The sequence below is a fragment of the Microtus oregoni genome, unplaced genomic scaffold (genome assembly GCF_018167655.1).
Source record: "Microtus oregoni isolate MIOR12 unplaced genomic scaffold, Mior012 000050F_ref0000143, whole genome shotgun sequence".
Lineage (NCBI taxonomy): Eukaryota > Metazoa > Chordata > Mammalia > Rodentia > Cricetidae > Microtus > Microtus oregoni.
Window position 1 is genome coordinate 1,431,482 of NW_024543256.1, and position 23,615 is coordinate 1,455,096.

General features: G+C 44.6%; 1 protein-coding gene across 2 annotated transcripts; it reads left to right on the plus strand.

The window, feature by feature from the left end:
* The first annotated feature begins 806 nt into the window (after positions 1-806).
* LOC121437198 (NF-kappa-B essential modulator-like) lies at positions 807-23,243 on the plus strand. 2 transcript variants are annotated; one of them, XM_041637049.1, is made up of 10 exons: positions 807-941; positions 5,622-5,820; positions 6,791-7,002; positions 10,096-10,214; positions 13,311-13,463; positions 14,310-14,385; positions 19,294-19,437; positions 19,739-19,881; positions 22,726-22,787; positions 23,101-23,243. In XM_041637049.1, the coding sequence occupies exons 2-10, from the start codon at positions 5,637-5,639 to the stop codon at positions 23,241-23,243; spliced, it is 1,236 nt and encodes a 411-aa protein (XP_041492983.1). In that variant the 5' UTR covers positions 807-941; positions 5,622-5,636. The 2 variants fall into 2 exon arrangements, with proteins under 2 accessions (XP_041492983.1, XP_041492984.1); XM_041637050.1 differs by having other exon boundaries at positions 10,099-10,214.
* Positions 23,244-23,615: the final 372 nt, after the last annotated feature.

Consider the following 23,615-nt stretch of genomic DNA (forward strand, 5'->3'; position numbering starts at 1 on the left):
CTGGCCCATTTAACGCAGGAGGGCGGGTGCTTTGGCTGAGCTGACCCGCCTCAAGAGAGGCAGAAGGGGAGGAGCTTCCGACTACTTCATCGGTGAGGGAGGGGAGAGGAGTAGAAGTAAAATGCGCACGCAGCCCTTGCAAGCCTTATCCTGTTGGCAGTCCTTGCTTCTCCTGCTCCGCGATAGCGATGCCTTGCTGGCATAGGTGCAGCTCCGCACAGTTTTTCTGGGTCCCCATCGCCACCCCAGGCACACTGTATGGTCTGTTTTTTCGGTGGACCCTCGTGTCCCTGCGCCCTCCAGTATGACCCCATTTCCGCTAGCAGCATAGCCACGCCCCCCCCCCCCCCCCGTGATCGGTTTGGCTTCGTTTCGCAGCTTCTTCTAAGCTTTTTTCACCGTAGGGACTCAGTGATAGAGAGCCCAGTGACCAGACTTAAACTAAGATGTTTCAGTGTGGATGCGACGCCTTGAAAATGGAGTGGGAGTGGGGGCGAGTGTGGGTGTGGTGGCGCACGCCTTTAATCCCAAGCACTCGGGAAGCAGAGGCAGGTAGATCGCTGTGAATTCAGAGGCCAGCCTGGACAGCTAGGAGAGAGACCATGTCTCAAAAAAAGAGTTTGCGTGGAGGTGATGTTTATCAGTGAGGAGCGTTTCGCTGTTCGGATGGCCAACGCAGGCTGGAGCTCTGAGGCTTCTCTTCTGAGCAAGATGCAGCACTATTTTAGCTTCGCATCTACAGTTAACCTCCACGGTTTCGAGTCTGTGTTTTACTTCCGGATCCCACACTTACGACACCGGAAGCCGGAAGCGGGAGTTTCCACAGCCGACAAAGGAAGGGTGACCGCTTAAACTACGACTTTCTGGGAGCTCCGATTCAGTCTGAGAGGTCGGATCCCGCTGTTCCCGCCCTCTTCACTTCTGGCTGACTTTGCTGACAGGTGCGGTCCTCTTCTCCAAAGACAGGGCTCCATCCGTGGCCGTTCCGCAGCTTCCGAGGCTCCTGAGTCCCCACCCTACCCCCCTTGGGCCCAGTTTGTTCTGTCGCAAGCTTTCGCATGCTTTTAGAGCGTTGGTTCAGGAGTGCTGATTCGCGACCCAGCTTCCCTCTGCTGCATCTGTCGCCTAAAGGCTTCGGAGACATTTTTCTGTTGATCAAACTTAGTTTTCTGAAACAATGTCTCGCGATGTGGGCCAGGCAGACCTCGAACTCAAGATTCTCCTCCCTCAGCCTTTTCGAGTGCCGGAGTAATAGGTGTGCGCCACTAGGCCAAGCTGTTTATCAAACTTGAGTGCATTTGAAGTCTTTAAAAAGTTTTCAAGTGTATCTTGACAGCTAAATATCTTATGCACCTCTGCTCACTTTGCAAATGATTAGTAATTGATTGGTCTGTTCTCATACCATTGATCTGATCTGAGAATGAATGTGTTGTCTTAGTATTTCTTAGAAAAAATGAAGGACCGGTAGCAGAAGCAGTGAGGGAGGAATAGTTGGTGGAGAGGAAGGAAAGAAGGGGAAATAGGTAGTATTGGGCCTTGTAGGCTGTTGTACAGACTTTGTTTTTTGCACTGGGAGAAATGGGAACTCTGATAGGGTTCTTAGTAGAAGGGAGAAGTAGTCTGAGTTATCTTTGAGGTAACTGGTCCCAGTGGGGTCGGTTGATTGTAAAGGGCAAGGGAAGAAGCAAAGCATTGTGATTTGTAAAGAGATTTTTGCAGTCATCCATGGGGAAGATGATAGTGCTGTCAGCCTTTTATTATTGAAAACTTTAAAAATGTAGCCGGGCGGTGGTGGAGCACGCCTTTAATCCCAGCACTCGGGAGGCAGAGGCAGGCGGATCTCTGTGAGTTCGAGACCAGCCTGGTCTACAAGAGCTAGTTCCAGGACAGGAACCAAAAGCTACGGAGAAACCCTGTCTCGAAAAATCAAAAAAAATGTATAAAAGTAAGTTTCATGTACACATTTCTTTCGCTTTCTCTATCAACTCATAGCTAACTTTAATTCACACCCTTTACCATGATTATTTTCTTCTTTAGAAAAGATGTTATTTTATGTGTATGGGTGTGTTGGCTGTGAGTATGTATGTGTACTTCATGCTTGCTGAGTATGTATGGGTACTACATGATTGTCTTGTGCTAAAGGAGGTCAGAAGAAGATGTCAGGTCCCCTTAGATTGGAGTTACAGATGTTTATGAGCCACCATGTGGGTGCTGGGAACTGTCCTCCACAGCAACAGCAAGTGCTCTTAACCACTGAGTCATCATCTCTCTTGCCCCACCTATTATGATTTTCAGTAACAGCTTTCTTGAGACATAATTTGCATGCTGCACCATTTACGTTTAAAAAATATTCATTTACTGTTATTGTGTGGGTAGGGGGGTGAGGGTGGAGGAGATAGCATAGGTGCTGTGGCCTGAATGTGTAGAGGTCAGAGGACAATGTTGTTGAGCCAACTCTCTCCTTTCCACCTTTATATGTGTTCTCAGATCTCTAGGCTTGCATAACAAGGGCATTTATCCACTGAGATATCTCACTTGCCCATAATTCAAAATTTTTGGAGATAGAGTCTCATGAGGATCCCATTCTTTTGAGTTCTAACCCTCCTGCTTTTACTTCCCAAGTTCTGGGAAGTATACCACCACACCTGGCTACAATTCACACATTTAAGGTCTTTAATTCAGTGTTTTTTAGTGGATTCATGGGAGTGTGCATCACTAATTGCAGAACATCATCATCACCCCCAAAAGAAATCCTAAGAAACTCCAATCCACCTAATCTAAGTAACCACTAAACTACTTTCTGTCTGGATTTACATGTTTTTGGATATTTATTATGAGTGGAAGTACATACAGTATTTAGCGTTTGGTAACATTTCTCTTAGCAGTTTAGAACATGTGTTATTGTTTTGGCATGTGGCTGTACTAGTTTTTTTTTTTTTTTGGCTTTTCGAGACAGGGTTTCTCTGTAGCATTTTGGTTCCTGTCCTGGAACTAGCTCTTGTAGACCAGGCTGGCCTCGAACTCACAGAGATCTGCCTGCCTCTGCCTCCCAAGTGCTGGGATTAAAGGCATGTGCCACCACCGCCCGGCTAGATTTTGCTTATTTATCAGTTGATGGACATTTGGATTGTTTCCCCTCTGGCTGCTTTGAGTAATGCTGCTGCTGTGATCATTTATATATGGACTTGTGTTTTCATTTCTTTTGGATATATCCTTAGGCATCTCCCTTTTATTATGCAGTGAATTTCAGACATGTGAGTATTTCATTATGCGTCTCTTTCAGAAAGGACTCTAAATAAACATAACTACAATACTATTATCGCACTTAAAATACTTAATGTTTATAGAGGTTCTTCATGAATTTGTTATGATGAGGGAGGGAGAAGAAAAGGAACAGAGAAACTATTTGAACAAACAAGCAAACAAAACCACAGAAATACTCAAGCTTTTTGTTCTGATAATTGGGGGATGGATTTGTTTTCAGCTGATAGTAAGGGAAGTTGTGGGTAGAAGTGGATTTGGGAGACTCACTTTTTTGGGTAGTGCTGGGATCCAGGATCTGGTGAATGTTTGGCAAGTGCTTTATTGCTGAGCTATACCTCTAGCCCTGAGAAATGAATTTTGAGACTACCTCTTTGTGTGTGTGTGTTTACGCATGTGCACACGCCTAGGAGACCAGAAGAAGAGTACATTAGATCCCTGGTGCTTGAGTTATCGATGGTTATGAGCTACCCAACATGGGTACTGGGAAGTAAACTTGGCTCCTCTGGAAGAGCATTGAGCACTCCTAACAGCTGAACTATCTCTCTAGCCCCTTGAGTAGACTTCTAAACATCCAAGTATTTTGATATGTGAGTCTGGAATTCAGAAGTGAGAACTGTTTGCAATATTATCAACATTAAAATTTGGGTTAAAACCATGAGACTGGCTAGAATTGCTGCAGGGGTGAATGTAGTTAGGAAATAGGCCCCCAGGCACCTCAACATGAAGGAATGGGAACTCAGTGAAAGGGCCTCAGCAGGATCATCCTTTGAGGGAGTGAGAGACACCAGAAGAGGCTTTTCTGGAAGCTGAAGGAAGAAAGGTGAAGAAGAGGGAAGGATCAGCTGGGTGAGCTCAGGCAAATGGATCTATGGGTATCAACACTTTTAGTGTAAATAGCCAAGATTCTTCAAGTGTTACAGGTGTCCATCCTTACTGAAGGCCCACTTCTGGAAGCTTGCATTGAAATTATACTCTTCCTGATAGTCAATCAGGCAGGATTTAGAAAGTCTCTAGGTAAACTCTGCCCTGCATGTCCTCCATTTGACTTACAAGCCAACCTAAACAGATCAGGGGTCATGTGTCTCACACTGACAACCCAAGTCCCACTTTCAAAATTCTTAGCATACAGAAGACACCAGGGTTCTCTTCTGTCCTCACGTACAGTATCATCTCCTGAAGTCTCTCTTACCAAGTATTTGAGTTTCCTGTGAGTCCTATAAGAAATGTCCACAGGCCTGGTAGCATAAAACAACAGAAATTTGATATCTCACAGTTCTGGAGGCCAGGGAAATAAAACCAGAGGGTCAACAAAGCCACACTCCATCTGCAAATTGTACAAGAGCATCCTTCCTGTGTCTTTTAGCTGTTGATGCTGCTGGTGGCTCAGTTGTTCCTTAGTTTGTGGTTATATCAGTCTATTCTCAGCTTCTGTCTTCCCATGCCTGTCTTCCTGTATGTTTTCCTTCTCTCTTCTGTCTCTTGTGTGTATGTGAGGAGCTGGGAATTGAACCCAGGGCCTTGTGTATGCTAGGTAAGTGCTCTACCACTGAACTACATTTCCAGTCCTGTCTCATCTGTCTTTGAGAAGGGTTCTTGTTATTGGGGTGATGGCCCACCCATGTAACTTATGATGATCTCAATTTGAGGGCCTTAATTTTTGTGAGACTGGTTCTTACTACTATGTAGATCAGGCTGGCCTTGAACTTAGAGAGATTTGCTTGACTCTGTCTCCTAAGTGCTGGAATTTAAGGTATGCACTACCATTCTTGACTTGATCCTTAATTTAACCACATCTGTAAAGATCCTTTTTTTTCCAAGTAAAGTCACATTTGTAGGGAAAGAGGACAAGCTATTAAGTCATGGTGGGTAGGGGGAAAAGTGAGCTGTAGGGATCAGTAGGAGTAGGTTTGATCTTTCTTGGGATACAGCAAGCATTTGGTGGTAGGGGATATAGTTTTCCTTTGGGAGAGAAGTTTTTTTTCCCCCCAAGATTGAGTGTGGTCTCTTTTGAAAGGGTGTGGTCAGCTCCAGAGAGAGGACATGTTTGAGTTGCAGGGATTAGGTCATGGATATATGAACCATTCTACTACATTAAGTGAGGGGCCAGGACTCTCTGCTTCTACTTGAAGGTATATGGAGGAGATAGGATTCCCAGTACACTGTCCTTTCCTTCCACAAATAACTCTCCTTTGGAATGGGAATATTTGCTACATCTTAGACCCAGACTCCACTTTTATATTGTACCTGGTTCCACCAGGTAAAATGTCCAGCCTTTTGCTGTGAATTAAAGTCTAGGGCTTCTGTATAGGTTGACAGAATTCTGCTCTGTGTCATGCACTCCTACTGTCTTTTTCTAGATACTGTTTTGTTGGATGAGCAGGCACCTCTGGAAGAATCAGTTGAGTGAGATGGTGCAGCCCAGTGGTGGCCCAGCAGGGGACCAGGACATGCTGGGTGAAGAATCTCTGGGAAAGCCGGCAATGTTACATCTGCCTTCAGAGCAGGGTACTCCCGAGACCCTCCAGCGCTGCCTGGAAGAGAACCAAGAGCTCCGAGGTGAAGGTTGCAGTGTGAGGGAGGCATGGAGTAAAATAGTCAGGAGTGGCCTGGCACACTAAGGACAAAACTTATTTTCACCTGCACCTCATTATTGGTAGGCTATGAGGCCATGATTTGCTTAAGAACCAGCCATCTTAGCCATCTTCCTGCTTGGTTTCAGGTGGGGTTCTCTGTGAAGATTCACATATAGGAAATAATGTGGTTCAGGGCCAGCACCAGGAAGGGGGAAGGAGACGGGAAAGGGGAAAGAGGACAAGCTGAGAAGCCATGGTGGGTAGGGGGGAAAAGTGGGCTATATGGATCAATGGGAGTAGGTTTCATCTTTCTCAGGACACAGCAAGCTTTAAGGTGGGAGAGAATATGGTTTTCCTTGGGAGAGAGAGGGTTTTGTCCTAAGATGTGGTGTGGCCTGCTCTTGGAAGGGCATGGTCAGCTCTGGTGATAAGAGGTCTTTGAGTGTGTCTCCCGCACAGGCAGCCTGTCCTTTCTCATGCCACCCTCATTTTTGCAAGGTGGTTGTTAACTGTTATTGAATATGCAGCTGAAGATGATGAAACTCAGATATTACTAACTTGTTCTGTCTGCACCTTCTGGACTCCCAGGCTGTAGCCAGAAGCTACACAGTGAGATTTGTCTTGGGGACTGTCTCCCTACCTCCCCAAGTCTGTAGGCATGTTTAGCATCCCCTGATCTTGAAGACAGAGATGCAGGCCTGGGAGACTGGAACTGAGTGCTCCAGGGTAGGGTTACCTCCAACTGACCGGAATATAAATGAAGTACTTAAAAAGAAAGCTGCATTTGATGTATCCCTTCAAGTGAAGATGATGTGTTTAGTAATGCATTGCAGACACTTGGGAGCATATCATCAGTGGAATTGATTTGACTTCTTTGAGAAAGGCCACCTGGTATTACGGGAGTGCCTGGCTGTCAGGACCCATATCTCCTTTGCTGTCTTCCCTGTCCCCAGATGCCATCCGGCAGAGCAATCAGATGCTAAGAGAATGCTGTGAGGAGCTGCTGCATTTCCAGGTCAGCCAGCGGGAGGAGAAGGAGTTCCTCATGTGCAAATTCCAGGAAGCCAGGAAGCTGGTAGAGAGACTAAGCATGGAGAAGCTTGACCTGCACAGACAGAGGGAACAGGCCTTAAAGGATTTGGAGCACCTGAAGAAATGCCAGCAGGTAATTGGTGGGTGGGCAGGCCCTTCTGCCTCACTTGTGTTTGAAGACTGTAATAACATGCATATTCTCATAGGAGGCATGTTGTTGGGAGTCCCCCCAGGACCTCTTCTGGCTTGATTGGTAGGGGCACTTTGAGAATCAAGAGAAGCCATCACACTCATTGTTAGTTTATTACATTGAAAGGGTCCACATTTAAATTATCCAAGGTACAAGGCAAGTAGGGCAGGAGCCAGGAGAGGACAGATGTGAGCCTCTCAGGGAGCAGTGCTTTTGCTGTGGGCGGTGGGGACAGTGTACATGGAGCAATGTCACGCAGGAAGCATGCCTATGTCTTGGGTTTATATTGGGCTCACTTATGAAGGCATGGAGTGCTTGGGTACCTGACCCAGCTTGCTTAGGTCCTAGCCACCCTGAAGTCCAGCTGGCACCATACCATGTTTCTAAGGCCCTCACTTATACCCTGCCATCAGCCCAGACAGCCTAGACCCTTGTTAAACCAAGGCACTCTCATCAGGCAGGATTTCCCAGGGGACTCAGAGATGATCCTCAGGAGCCTTTGGAGAAGTATATGGTTCCAGGCCTTTAAGTTGGCCCTTGTATTGCATTGTCCCCAAAGGATGGTGTGCTTAGTGTGGGATGACAGGGTATTTTGGGGCCATTTGGATCAGCAGATTTCAGGACCCCAGTGATAGTAGTTGAGCAGGGATTATGGATCTGGCACGGGTAATCCTGGAAGAAAGGTTAGGGAAGACCTGCCAGAGTCAGGTTTTTATAATATAGGGCTAAGTTCACAGTGCTGCTGGGAGTGCCTGGTCAAAGCATTTGGTTTCTATCTAGGGAGACAGCAGCAAGGTACCACATACTTGGGGCTTTGGTAACAGATTGTCCCCAGTTTTGGAGGTTAGAGGTCTAGGATGGAGGTATGGGTAGGTTCCTCACAAGGGCTATTCCAGGTACTTCTCCAAGTGTATTATCAGTGTTGGCAGTCCTTGGTGCGCCCCAGCTCTCTTGTCACATGGTCTTTTCTTCTTCTCTTAAAATTTTTATTACATTTTATTTTGTGTAGTGTGTGTGTCTGTGCAAGCACTCACACATGTGGGCATGTATATGTCATGTTGTGTACATGTAGGTCAGAGGACAACTTGCAGGAATCAGTTTTCTTTCTACCATATATGTCCCAGGGATTGAATGCAGGTTGTCAGGCTTCATGACGGGCATCTTTACCTGCTGAGACGTGCTGAGCTGTCTCAAAATCCTCCTCTTTTTTAATAAGGATACCAATGTGAAACATAAAGGTGGACAGTTGTTAAAGTCATGGAAACAGGTTTTTTTTTTCAGAAACTGATATCAGTGAGAGGGAAAGGGCTAGCTGAGCTCTGGTGGGTGATCTGCAAAGGTGACTGGGTATTTTATCTTAAGATTTATTTTTATTGATGTGTTTGGATGTTTGTGTCTGTCTGTGTATGTAATGTGTGCAGATGCCCCTTGGAGGTCAGAAGGGAGTGTCAAATCCCCTTGAATTGGAATTCCAGGTAGCTGTAAGCTACTAGATGGTCATGGTGCTAGGAACTAAATTCTGATCTTCTAAAAAGCAGCAAGTACTCTTCTTAACCACTAAGTCATCTCTTTACCTAATGACCGGGAATTTTAAAATAAGAATAGGGACCAGAGTGTGGTTCAGTACATGTACTTGCATGTGTAAGGCCTGGAATTCAGTTTCCAGTACTTCAAAAAATAAGACAAAGACAGAAATAGAGGTAGAAAGAAAATGAAGGATTTGGGCAGGAGAAGGAGCTCAAGTGAATGACAAAGGGAATTAGTGTCAATGTAATGAGTTCAGTGTATTTACAGTCTTGTACAATCAAATGTAGGATTTTACTATACCATGAGACTGGGAGTCTGAGTCCTATCCTTTCTGATGATTTCATTTCAAAGGAGTGGCATTCAGGTTTTTGAGACAGGGTTAGGACCTTAGGAAATACGTGGACTTTGAGAGGGATAGAGGAAGGAGTCATGACTGGTAGTACTTATTAGCCTTCCAGCCTATGTAGTGTTGGCTAAAATAGTTCCTTTAACAGCTCTCAGTATTTGCAAGTAGGAACTAGGAAGGGGCCTGAGACATTCTAGGAATGTGATCTTAAGCTGTTTGAAGATATATTAAGGTTTGGTCAACCTTAAAGTTTGGCTGAGCTGAGTATAGTTTAATCTCAGCACTCAGGACAGATTGTGGGAGTTGAGTTAAAGATCAAAATCAGGTCATGGGCCTTGGTGGCAAGTACCTTTACCCGATGAGTCTTCTTGCTGGTTCAGCTCTTAGTATTTAAAAAAATTCAGTATTTTCTTCCATTTTTTAAAATGAGACTTCTTACCTGTTGTGTATATAGACTAGGTTGTTAATTTTTGTGGATGTCTTTGAGTCTGGTCTCCTTTTACAGAGTTTCAAAGAGACTGAGAAAGGTTCACTATCAGCTGACAGTCTAGGTTGGTGACTTGGGGAGGACAGATAGCTATTGGGCTAATGAGGCTCCAATATACCTAGGTTTATAGGTGTAACATGGAGGGGCCAGGCCTGCTTGTTTGTTGTTGTGGTTTTTGTCCTGCCCAGTTCCCCAGCTGTTTATCCCCAAAGAAAATCACACATAGGTCTCCATAAATTATAAGCTGATTGGCCCATTAGCTCTAGCCTCTCACTGGCTAACTCTCACATCTTGATTAACCCATTTTTCTGATCTATGTTAGCCATGTGGTTCAGTACCTTTTTTCAGTGGGGCATATCCCATCCTGCTGCTTTGGTGGTCTGGGCAGGAGTGGGAGGAATCAACTTCCTCCTTTCCAGAATTCTCCTGTTCTCATTACATCATTTCTACTTCCTGTCTGGTTTTCCCACCTGTATTTCCTGCCTGGCCAATCAGCGTTTATTTATAACATGATTGACAGAATACAGACAATTCTCCTGTACCAAATAGGTACTAAGGGGCAGGAGAATCCCTTAGTACATCAGCTGCTTGCAGACTGCCTCGGGTCTTGTGGATGCTAAAAGTGGGCATCGTGGGAGAAAGTAGTACTGATAGGAAATGACCTTTTTTCTTGCAGCAGATGGCTGAGGACAAGGCCTCTGTGAAAGCCCAGGTGACATCATTACTGGGGGAACTCCAGGAAAGCCAGAGTCGCTTGGAGGTTGCCACCAAAGAACGGCAAACTTTAGAGGGAAGGTGAGTGGGGAGGGGAATCTAGCCCAGGAGGCCCTTTCCAGGGTTTTGAATGAGGCAAATGTAGGAGCCCCTAGGAGTTCCTCTGATTTCCTGGGGCCCTCAGGGTGGCCCTGGTCCAACATCTATGAATCTAGTTCCACTTTTGTTTCCACTATCCGACCCTTTATTGTGTTCTTAGTTAGGGTTTCTATTGCTGTGAAGAGACACCATGATCATGGAAACTCTTATAAGGAAAACATTTAATTGGAGCTTGCTTACATTCAGAGGTTTAGTTGATTATCATCATGTCAGGAAGTGTGGCAGCATGCAGGCAGACATAGTGCTGGAGAAGGAATTAAGACTTCTGCATCTGGATTGGCAGGCAGCAGGAAGAGATAATGAGTCACTGGGTCTGACTTGAGCTTCTAACACCTCAAAGCCCACTCCAGTAACATACTTTCTCCAACAAGGCCACACCTACTCCAACGTGGCCACATGTCCTAATCTTTTCAAATAATGCTGCTCCATATGAGCCTATGAGGGCTATTTTCATTCAAACCATTACATTCAGGATCAGTTTATTCTTTAGGAACCATTGCAGGGCCCCCTAAAACTACACGCAAGATCTCACTAATCAGACTAAAGTTTATCATGGGAAAGGCATGCAATGGGATTCTACCAAGGCAGAATGTCCTAGATGAAGAAGACTGAATACATTTTACTCCTATGAACAGCACGGAGCACCCATGAGCTATTTCTAACTAGAGACTGTGAACCCCATGTTTCTGTTGGGAGTTGATCACATTGGCAGAAAAGAGTGTTTGATTAGGTCTTGCCAAGGGTTGCCACGTGAGACCATGTCACAGACATGGGCATTTTTGTGCCTATCTCATTGCCTTGTTGCTGTCCTCCAGATAGTTGGTGAAGGGTAGTCTTGGCCTTTTCAGTACAGTAGGTAGTCATTATGTTTGTGAAGCAGTGGGTTGGGGCTTCTGTCCTGTGGAAGGGAGGACAGTTCGACTTGGGCTCAGAGACCACTAGTTGTGGTGGCTAGGGGACGAACAATGTGAGCAAAAGCCAAAGGGGAGCAGGCCCAGTAGTCTAGATTTGCCTTGGCAAAGTTGAGGTGACATGCGGTCAGAGGCTACTTCAGAGGCCCATGGATATGCCCATTATTGCCTTTGTAATGGATACATAGGGAGGTACCAGGGTGATGAGGCTAGTGCTTGGGGTCTGGGGTTTAAGGGAAACTGTGGGGTACTGTGGACCAGGATCAGAAGATGTAGGGACTATGGGTGATATAGGTGAGACAACTTAAAGCTTTTACAGTGAGAGAGTATAGAGGGAGAGATGAATTCTCTTGAGACTTTGATGCCATCTTCTGTTCCATGAGGCTGTATACCCCAGGTATGGAACTTGAGCCTCCAATGAGGGTGCCTGGGACTCTGAACAGTCTCTTGACATCACTTTACCCAGACTGTTTTGGCATCTTCCCAGTGACTCCTCCCACCTGGTCCCAGCAGCAGCTTGGGGTGCAGGTACCTAAATCCCCTTCCTAGTTTATCTCCTTGCCAACTGCATGTGATTGTCTGTTGGGCATAAGAAGCAAACAGATGTCAGGAGATGTTTCTTTTTATTTATTATATGTGTCTTTTATATCATGTATCTTTATTATGTGTCCAACATTCTTTCCATGTATGCTCGCATGCCAGAAGAGGGCACCAGATCTCATTACAGATGGTTGTGAGCCACCATGTGGTTGCTGGGAATTGAACTCAGGACCTTTGGAAGAGCAGTCAGTGCTCTTAACCTCTGAGCCTTCTCTCCAGCCCCTACATCATGTATCTTGATCCCATTTATTTCCCTGTTCCTTTTGATCCTCCTTTCTCCCCTGCACCCCCAAATAAAACAACATTTAAGAGAAAAAAGGAAAAAAAATTAAAAAGGGAAAGAATTAAAAATTTCATCATGGAAGCTGCAGTGTGACACAGTGAATCACAACATAAATCCCTTTGTTCATATATCGTTATTTGCAAGTGTTCATTGCAAAGAGTCACTGGTCTGGTTTGAGGCTTTTGGTTTCCACTACATTATCAATGCTGGGCCCTCACTAGGACTCCTCTTGGATATCCTATTGTCACCCTGTGCCGTGGAGATCCTTCAGCATTGGGTGTCTGGGTCAGGTCCCTTCACGTGCTCCAGCAGATCAAAGATGGGTGGATGTTGGGGTGGGCCAACTCATAACCCTGGATCTGGGCCTGGGCAGTTGTAGGGTTGATCTGCCAGCTAGTTCTCCCCTGTCCTCACCACCAGCACTGCCCTGGCTAATTCACCTCTTTCAGCAATGAGCAAGGGTGGGGCCAGTTTTCCTGTTTTCATGCCCTCAGGATCAGCTCTCTCACACTGACACTGTTAGGGCCAGCTCTTGTGTTGCCAGGGGCCTCTCTCCTAAGTACTGCTGCTGATGAGGAGTGGGAACAGCTTTTCTCTCTTATGACCCCAGGGTCAGCTCCTCCACACTTCTCAAGTGTTAATGGGCCGGAGGTGGGGCTACCACATGCCAAATGAGGAATGAGGGCAGCTCTCCCTTGCTCATAACATCAGGGTTGGGTCACCCTCACCTTCAGCCACTGGGCATCTCTTCTGTGCTGCCTAGGCAAGGGGCAGGGACTGTTAACTAAGTGCTACAGCTGGTAAGGGGGAGGGTCAGCTCTCTTGTCTGTTGGAGGTGGTAAGGGGCAAGAGGTAAAGGGGGGGCATCTTTCACCCTCCCACATCGTCACACGACAGGCAAGTAGTGGGGATAGCTCTCCCATGCTTACAACTTTGGGGCCGTCTCACCCACACCTCTGCCAACCAGGTTGGCTCTATTGTGTTACCCAGTTGAGGTATAGGGCCTGCTCTCTTAAGCGTTGTAACTGGTGAGGGGCAGGGATAGCTTTCACACTCTTAATGACTTCAGGGCCATTTCCAGGAGATGCTTCTTTTTTCTGGGTGCCATGGTTCTTTTACTTTGCCACCAGAATTAGTTCTCGGACACTGGCTATTCAGGACTTGACCCCTTCCCCAGGCTGCCTTGTTCCAGCCACCTCTGTGTTCTTTTTTGTTGTATGTCAGGATGCGAGCTGTTAGTGAGCAGGTTAGACAGCTGGAGAGTGAACGGGAGGTGCTGCAGCAGCAGCACAGCGTGCAGGTGGACCAGCTGCGCATGCAGAACCAGAGTGTGGATGCTGCCCTGCGAATGGAGCGTCAGGCTGCTTTAGAGGAGAAGTGAGTGGCTGGGAGGGTCGGAACCAAGAGATTTCAGAGCACCCATGGTGCTTTCTGTCTTTTGGGGAGTCCTGGTAGGGATTGGCTGTGTTTAGAAGAGCTGACTTTCTCCCTTTGCCTTGCTAATGAAAGAGTCAACTATTATTATGTAAACAGAAATATTTTCCATTCATATTCATAGTTTACTATATGTCCTACACAGGCTTTTTTTATTTTTTAAATTTATTTATTTATTAAGGATTTCTGCCTCGTCCCCGCAACCGCTTCCCATTTCCCTCCCCCTCTACACAGGTTTTTTTTTTCATCACAGTTGAAGTATGCTCTTGGTGTAAGGAAAGCAAGGAATCATGGTGCCTCAAGCTGGCCCTAAAGACTCATCTGGGCCCACAATCTGTGCACAGGCTCTAAACATGCTATTGGCATCTGGTTCAGCTTCCATTTGAGTTTTCTTTAATTTAGAACAATTTCCCTGCCTCTTTGTTTTCTACAGAGTGCAGTCAAGTGCTGTTTTATTATAAACATTTCACCCATTTATTTTCTTTTTGGTGCTAGAAATGGAGCGTTGGACCTCAAGCACACTAGCCAAAGGTTCTACTCCTGAGTTGTACCCTAGCCCTTGTTAGAAACACCCCAAGATGTTGGCTTTAAGGAAACATGAACTATGTAGCATCCAAATCAGTTACACTGTATTCTTGTAGTAAGCAAAGCCAACCTTAGAGTTGACGGCCTCAGGAGTCCACATGTAATCCAGGAAGCCCACATTTCAGGTCTTTTGTGGGACAAGAAGAAAGAGGGGGAAGCTGTACCAGGCAAGCTGTTTCTTCAGTGACAGCTCCTTTTGTACAGGAGGAAACTGGCTCAGTTGCAGGCAGCCTATCACCAGCTCTTCCAAGATTATGACAGTCACATCAAGAGCAGCAAGGTGAGTGGAGAGCACAAGCTAGTAAGTATGGCTGCCCTGGGCTGTCCAGGGAAAGATTTTTCCCTTCTTCTCCCATGTACTTGAAGGGGAGCAATGGGACCTTTGAGATGTAGCTCATCTAACTTTTGGAAGGGACTCTCAAATTGCCTGACACCTTCATTAGGGCTGCAGCTCTGACAGTTTAGAGATGGCCACAAGAAGATGGGATGCATCCATAGGACCTTCAAATACTCAGTTTATAGAGTAAGGATGCTTTTCTGCATGGTCATTCCTTCATGCTCAGAGCCAGGAGGGAAGTCTCAGAAACATTTCTTTTTCTCTTAAAACATTTTTTTATTATTTTTTTATTGAAGAAAAAAAAATTTCTGCCTCCTCCCAGCCTCCCATTTCCCCCCCTCCTCCCACTCCTCTCCCCCTCCCTCTCCAGTCTGAAGAGCAGTCAGGGTTCCCTGCCCTGTTCTTAAAACATTTTTTATACTTATTTATTTTATGTATAGAAATGTTTGCTTGCGTATATGTATGTGCACTAAGTGTGTGCTTGGTACCTTTGGAAGACAGGAAAGAATGATGGATTCCTTGGAACTGGAGTTACAGATGGTTGTGAACACCTTGTGGGTTCTGGGAACTGAACCTGGGTCCTCTCCAGCAGCACCAAGTGTTTTTGACTGCTGAGCCGTCTTTCCAGCCTCTTCTTTCATCCCCCAGAAACATTTCTAGGATGATTTGGAGCTCTTTGGTAGTTTATCTTCATCAACCCTAAGCTGGGCACAGTTTCTAGTGTTCACTTTGTACGTATGCATATGTATTAATGTATGTAGAATTCAGAGGATGACATTGGTGTTATTCCTTAGGAGCTATACATGTTCAGCTCTTTTTCTTACATTGGTTCTGGGGCTTGAATTCTGAACTGACTGAACTATCTTCATAGCCTATTCTTTTGTGTTTTTTTAATGACAGGGTCCTATATAACCCAGGCTGGACTTGAACTCTTAAGTGGTTGAGACTGGCCTTGAACTCCTGATTCTCTTGCCTCCATCTTCCATGTGCCTAGATAACAAGTGTGTGCCATGATGACTAGTTTTCTAGTGGTCACATTTTCCCCCATAATAAAGTTTATTAGCTGTTCTTTTTCTCCTAAATAGAATGGATAATGTTGGTAATTCTTTACATCCTAGTGCTCATATAAGACATTTTAACAAGGTTATCAAAAGCTCACATATTGATGCTGGCTGTGATGGCACACACCTTTAATCCCAGCACTCAGGAGGCTGAGGCAGACAGATCTCTGTGCATTCGAGGCTAGCCTGCTCTACATAGTAAGTTCCAGGATAGTCAGGGCTATAGAAAGAGGTCCTGTCTCAAAACAAAACAACTCCCCTCCCCAAACAACCCCCCAGTTGAATTAACAACTCCAGAGAGCAGTGGGAAGCCAAATGGTATTAACAGATTAGAGAAACTGCTTTCTGAAAGCATTTCTGACTCTCAGTAAATTTCTTAGAATTGTTTACCATAAAGATCTGTGCAGTTCTAGTTCAGTGCAGCTATGCAAGATGAAGGGATTCACAAAAATGGAGTATATCTGTTTTCCCATGAATAAAATGAGAACTAGATGGAAAGGCAGTTGGACAAAATCAAACCCCATGATGTGTGTGTGTGTGTGTGTGTGTGTATTACAACTGTATAAAAATAATTCTTATAGTTGCAGAGTTTAGTTAAATTTTTGTATTTTTATATATATTTTATTATAACATAACCAGTTGTGGTTAAAACAGTCATTAAAATCTAACCCCTCCCTAAACATGCATTTAAAATTTTAGACTATGAACTGGGTGTTTCCACTGCCATAATGATTACTACATCTCCATGAAAACATTTTTTCATCTGCAGTTACAACTATGAATTTTTTTACCTTCTGTGAAAAGGTGAGCTCTTCTAGCCCTTAAATATGGCCTTAATTCAGAAAGTGTATGAACAACTTTTGAAAGACACTATAGTATTACACAAGTAGATTAAAAATATTTGAATACTATTATTCCTAGCAAATACATTAAGGGAGGGCTCAAATAATAAAAGCATGAAGACCTCTCTTCATGAAAAATTTATTATGAAATGAGTTAACTCAGATATTAATTTAAAAATAAAAACTTACGTTTTCTTATTTGCCTAAAATTTAAATAATTACTTTAATAATAGAAGTCAAATGAGAAAAAACTTGAAAGCTAACACAAAATTGTGCATAGTTACTCAAGTTAATGGTCACATTTTAAGAAGGACATTGTCATCCATAATGTACCCAGAGATATATAAATATTAAGCATAAAACTAGGTCACATGATGAAGAACTGTAAATAGCTGCTTAAGGGATTAGTAAGATGGTTTAATGGTTAAGAGCACTTGTTTTTTTTAGAGGACCCAAGTTCAGTTCCTAGCACCCACATCAGGTGGCTAATAGTCACCTGTGACTCCAGCTGTGGGGGATCTGATACTATCTCTGACTTCTGTGGGTACCTGCACACATGTGGCACACATACACACATATGTAAATTAAGAATCGTTTTTTAAAATTATTTTTCATCTATTTCCATCTATTTTACATTGTGGCTACAGACTCCCTTTTATCCTCCCCACCCAGGCCCTCTCCTATCCCTCCCTCCCATCCCCAATCCCCTCCTCTTCTGTCTCCGTCCAGGAAAGGACAGGTCTCCCATGAGTATCAATAAAACATGGCATATCAAGTTGCAGAAAGACTAAGTACCTCCCCATGTATTAAAGCTGGGCAAGACAATGCAGTATGAGGAGTAGGGTTCCAAAAGCTAGTAAGAGAGTCAGAGACAGTCCCTATTCCTACTGTTAGGAATCTCATAAGAGGACCAAGCTACCTCGGTCAGTCCCTTGCAGGCTCCCTGTTTGTCAGTTTAGTCTCTGTAAGCACCTATGAATCCAGTTTAGTTGATTGTGTGAGCCTTCCTGTGATGTCCTTAACCCCTCTGGCTCCTATACTCTTTCCTCCCCTTCTGCAGGATTCTTGAACTCCACCTAATGTTTGGCTGTGGGTCAGTTGCTGGATGATACCTCTCCGATGACTATTGGGCCAGACACCAATCTGGTCACAGCAGATGGCCAGTTCAGGCTACTTATCCACTATTGCTAGGAGTCTAAGCTGTGGTCCTCCCTGTAGACTCCTGGGAGATCCCCCTGCTCCAGGCTTCCACCTGACTCCCAAATGTTCCCCCAGCAGTCCCTCTCAGTACTCTCTTCCTCCGTGCCCCTTCCAACCTGATCACTCATGTTCCCATCCCCACCCATCCTCAGTTCACTCATGAAATCTCTTGCCAGGGAGATTTGGGTTGTAGCATGAATTCTAATTGGTCTTAATAAATAAACCCAGAGTCAGATTTTAGGGAATTATTATAATAATTATTTTATAATTAATAATAATAATAATAAATATATGCAATTAATATTAGCTGAGAGATCAGGGAAGCAGTGTGGCCAGCCACTAGAGACACCTTTTCCTTTTACCAATGCTCAGACCGAAGGGGCAATCCTGTCCTCAAATTGTCTCTTCAGACTGCCCGTTTCCACCAAACCTGAGACTGCTTTGAGCTCCTGTCTCCTCCCGCCTTGTATTCCTCTCTCCGCCCAGCCATATCAGTCCTGTCTCCACTTCCCTAATGCTGGAATTAAAGGTGTGGGATCCCAAGAGCTAGGATTTCCTTTGTGTGAGTTCTGTTTGTCTTTTAGACAGAATCAGTCTTGTTGTTGTTTAGGGTGGCCTTGAACTAACAGACCCCTCTGCTAACTTCTGGGATTAAAGGTGTGTGCCACCACTCCCTGGCCTCTAGTGGCTTAGCTTTGCACTCTGATCTCCAGGCAAGCTCTATTTGTTAAAACATAAATAACTTATCACTGCACTGGGTGTCCCCCATGAACTCTCCTTGTTAGCTAGTCTCTCTGGGTCTGTGGATTGCAACATAGTTATCCTTTATTCTATAGCTAATAACCAACTAGGAGTGAGTACATAATATGTTGTCTTTCTCCGTCTGGGTTATTACACAAAATACAAACAGAAGGAACATTGCCAAATTCTTTCTATGAGGCCACAGTCACCCTGATATTCAAACCACACTAAAATTCAAGAAAGAAAGAGAATTGCAGACCTATTTCACTCACGAATATTGATGCAAAAATACTCAATACTGGCAAGCCAAATCCAAGAACACATCAAAAAGATCATCCACTGTGGCTGAGAAAATCTTTTACAAATAGCTGCTTAATCTCTGGAGGGAATTATTGTTTGAGAGCATGGGTGCATATGTATTTTGTGTGTGTGTGTGCTGTGTGTGTGTGTGTGTGTGTGAAAGAGAGAGAGAAAGAGAGAGAGAGAGAGAGAGAGAGAGAGAGAGAGAGAGAGAGAAGCAGACCTTTGACCAAGTGGCAGAGTGGAAGAAGCAGTGGGTTGCAGCCTTTTGCAGCCTTGTCTGGTGTATGGTGGGCCTGCAGTATGTACAGCGTTACTGCATAGTACTTACTCACTTTGGAGTGGGAAGCCTTAGAAGAGAGGATGGCTCCTGTCCTTGAAGAGTTAAGAGGAAGGCTGCCTAGCTGGAAATTCTCTGAAGGGGATGACGCAGAGTAGGAGGCAGTGCTTTATATATCCTCAAAGTTCTTATCAGTCCTAAGATCTTTGTGCATCCTAAGAAAGACCTCGGCATTTCTTCTGTATTAAAGGGCCACAGCAGGATGCAGCCTTCTCCCTGCACACATTGAGATTTTGACATTTGCCCCGAAGTCCAAAGGACTGGCTTTGCTCCAGCTTTTCCTTCTTAGTTCTCAGAACAGTGGCCAGCCAGGGAAGTAGTTTGGCCCCACTGTGGGCCAAGAGACTCTGCCTTTTGTCCTCTCTAGGGCATGCAGCTAGAAGATCTGAGGCAACAGCTCCAGCAAGCTGAGGAGGCCCTGGTAGCCAAACAGGAATTGATTGATAAGCTGAAAGAAGAGGCTGAGCAGCACAAGATTATGATGGAGACTGTGCCAGTCCTGAAGGCCCAGGTGAGAGCTCTGCTCCTGCCTGCCTGTCACATGAGTGGCCTACTGTTCCAGGCAGTGGGGTCTGGTGTACCCCTTTGGCATCATTTTTGGTGGTCTCTTTTAGTCTTCGTGAGTCCTTCGCACCTCCTTTGAGTCTTTGACCTCTTGGTGCCCTTGGGATCACGGGCTTTCATATCTGTTCCTGGTGTACTATCATGTGATCTTTGGGGACGGGACAAGACTCTGTTCCTCTGGGGGCATGGCATAGAATGCTTGATAGGCAGCTGATGGATGATTGACATACTTTTCTTCTATTTGCCAGGCGGATATCTACAAGGCTGACTTCCAAGCTGAGAGGCATGCCCGGGAAAAGCTGGTGGAGAAGAAGGAGCTTTTGCAGGAGCAGCTGGAGCAGCTGCAGCGCGAGTTCAGCAAACTGAAGGCTGGCTGCCATGAGTCAGCCAGGTGGGCCTCTAAGAGTACAGACAGGAGCACAGCCACACACAAAACAGGCATATACTAGCATTAACCAGAAGTAGCTACAGGAGGTTGATGGCTCTTGGTGTTTGTGTTAAGTTCCCTGTACCTCTTTCTGCTCTCCCTGTGTCTTGTCCTTTCAACAGTGACCTTTCACACTTATCCAGTTAGAAACTTCACTGAAATGCATGTATTGAGAGGTATCTAAGGCTGGAGTTTTTGTGGGGATATATTAGGTTTCATAGTGTCTTAGTTTGGTTTCTATTGGTAATAAACACCATGACCAAAAACAACTTGGGGAGGAAAGGGTTTATTTTAGCTTACAGTTTATAATCCATTATGGAAAGAAGTCAGGGCTAGAATCTGGAGGCAGAAACTGAAGCATAGGTCACAGGGGAATGCTATTTACTGGCTTGCTCAGCTTGCTTTCTTATATAACCCAGGCCCAGAAGTCTAGGGGTTGCACCACCCACAGTAGGCTGGGCATCCTACATTCATTTTTAATCAAGAAAAAGCCCCCACAAACTTACCTACAATTTATTTGAGACAGTTCCTTAATTGAGATTCTCTTTTTCCAGTTTGTGTTGTCAAAAGCCAATCAGCACGATTAACCCCTTGTCAACTTGACATACAAACACACCACTATTAAACCATAACCTTTCCTTACTTGTTTGTCCTCCAATTCATGTTAAAAATCACAATATAAAACATAAATTTAGAATAGGCTTGGTGATATATGCCTTTAATTATAACACTTGGGAGGCAGATGAAACTGAGTTTGAGGCCATCGTGGTCTACAGAGTGAGTTTCAGGACAGCCAGGACTGTTACACAAAGAAACTATGTCTCAATAACCAAAAAACAACCAAAAAACCCCCATAAATGTCTTTAAAACATTCCACCACTCATTAAAAAAATAAATGTCTCTGTAAACGTCTAAATGGGCTCCTATAAAATAATAAGTTACATATTTTCTTACTCTAAGAATGAAGAGCCATGGCACAGTCACAATCAAATAAAAAAGCAACGCCAAAATTCAACAGTGTAAATTCAATGCTTGATGTCTAGGACCCACACTCATGATCCTCTGAGCTCCAAAGGGCTTGGGCAGCTATACCTCTCTGGCTTTGCCATTTATAGTACACATAGCTTGTCTCATAAGCTCAGGTTGGCTTTGCTCCACAGCTTTTGCTGTTCTTGTCTCATGGTACTGGAATCTCCAATATGCTGGGGTCTCCACTGCTCTGAGGATGCACCTTCACCAATAGCTTCTCCTGACCTTTCAAGTAGTGCCAAGCCTCAGCTACTTTTCATGACCCCTTCATATTACCCTGTTTGACTGATAGCATGAGATACAGCCTTGGCCATATCTGGACCAGAGCTTCATTGTCCTAACCCTGAGGAGATACTCTCTAGATTTTAGAGTCTAGAAGAGTTCGCCTCAATCATGCTAGTCTTTTCTTGATCATAGCTGCTTTATCAGCTTCAGTTAACCAGCATCAAGTATCCCAGGAAAGGTTTTTACTTCAGTGCTTCTGGTTTCTTGTTCATCCCACCTGATTCTTCAGCACCAGCTGACCAGAACTACAGATTCTTAATTCAAAATACCACATATATGGCCATGATAGAATCTTTGCTTCCCTCTGAAACTTCACAAGCTAGGCCTTTATCATCTGCATTGCTCTTAGTATTCTTATCTTCCTGGCTCCCAAAGAACAGTCCATAAAGTTCTAACTACTTAATGGCATTTCCAGCCCAAAGTTCCAAAGTCCTTCCACAATCTTCCAGAAAACAACATGGCCAGGTCTGTCTTAGCAGTTCCCCAAGAGCCTGGTACTAATGTCTGTCTTAGTTTGGTTACTGTTGCTGTGATAAACACCAAGATTAAAAACAACTTGGAGAGGAAAGAGTTTATTTCAGCTTGTAGTTAATCATGGGGAAGTCAGGGCAGGAACTTGAAGCAGAAATCATGGAGGAACTGCTTTTTGGCTTGTTCTTCATGGCTTGCTCATCTTGCTTTCTTATACAGCCCAGGTGCTTACCCAATGGGTGGCACCATCCCAAGTAAACTAGGCCCTCCCACATCAATTATCAATGGAGAAAATGCCCTTCAGGCTTGCCTCCAGGTCAATCTAATGGGGACATTTACTCAGTTGAGGTTTTCTTTTATCAGATACTTCAGTTTGAGTCAAATTGATAAAAATAAAACAATAAATTAAAGAACCTAACCAGTACAAATAGAATTCCCTCAAATTTCTCTCTACCTAAAACCTCAGAATCTGACCTCATTTGGAAATAGTATCTTTGCATATGTAATTAGTTAACATAAGGTCACATCAGGTTAATTAATTGGCTGTGGTCCTTATAGAAACATCACATTAAGATACAGAAGGCATCCCCAAGAAGGCCAGGGCCAACACTGGGATTCCGCTACTAGCCAAGAAATGCCAAGGAGTCATTTAACTACCACCAGTAGAGGAGAGCATGGTACTTCTGTCCAGTTCTCTGACATGTTGATTTAGGGCACCTGCTTGCATCGAGTACATTTTTGTTATTTTAAGCCACTAGGTATGTGGTAGTTTGTAGTGAGGTTCTGAGGAAACTGATGGGGGGAACCCAAGAGTAATTGTTAATAAGTACAAAGTTTCCTTTGGGAGATGAAAAGATTCTAAAGTTATACAGATGATATATGGACATGCTAAATATAGTAAAAATAAGTGAACAATACAGATTAAATTGGTGAATTATATGGTGTATGAATTATATCTCAATGAAGGTGTTTATTCATTAAAAAACCCTGCAGGCATCGATTGAATGGTTTTTGTTTTCAAAGGATTGAGGACATGAGGAAGCGGCATGTAGAGACTTCTCAGCCCCCTTTACTCCCTGCATCAGGTGAGTGAGCAGGTTGTAGATGGTGGAGGAGATGGACAGGAAGGGCAGAATATTGTGCTGAGGGAAAGCATGCATTAACCTCCCTGCTGCTTTCATTTGGGGGAGCTCCTGTTGGCTACCCCCATCAGTAGCCTGCACCACCTTGAGGCAAAAGGAGGAATGTCCTGGTAGAGATGGTTACCAGCCACACATATAGTCAAATATGGTGGGATCAGTAAGTTTCAATACCTTGTTAGCCTCTCCTTCCTTTTGAGGTCTACCCAGTCTGTGCATGAAGCCTACCGAGCTGGCCTCTGTTCTTTTTTTTTCTCAGCTCACCATTCCTTTCATCTGACCTTACCCAACCAGCGGAGAAGCCCTCCTGAGGAACCACCTGACATGCGTTGTCCCAATTGCCAGTATCAGGCTCCTGATATGGACACTCTACAGATACATGTCATGGAGTGCATAGAGTAGAAGCAGCAGATGTAAGGCCACTTGTAATACCATGTCCTGTACTATGCAACTTATGCTTTCCTGTTTCACCTGCATAGTCCACAATTAAGGGCTTGATCTCAAAGAGCTGGCCCTAGGACCTAGCAGGACCCTTGCCTTAGCTCTTTGGTCTGCTAGTTCCTCACTAGGGTAGACAGCCCTAGTCAGGAATTTTTTTTCCGTTTTTTTCTATGTGCCTGAGCCACTTGCCTCTGCTAGCTTCTTCCTCCCTCTTTTCCCATTCTCCTAGGGGGTCTAGAATGGAGGCCAGAGGCTCTCAGGGAGCACCCTTTCTCTAAGCAGGACTGGGTGCAGCTCTTCCTCCAGCTGGTACCTTTCTTGCCCTGAGCTGCA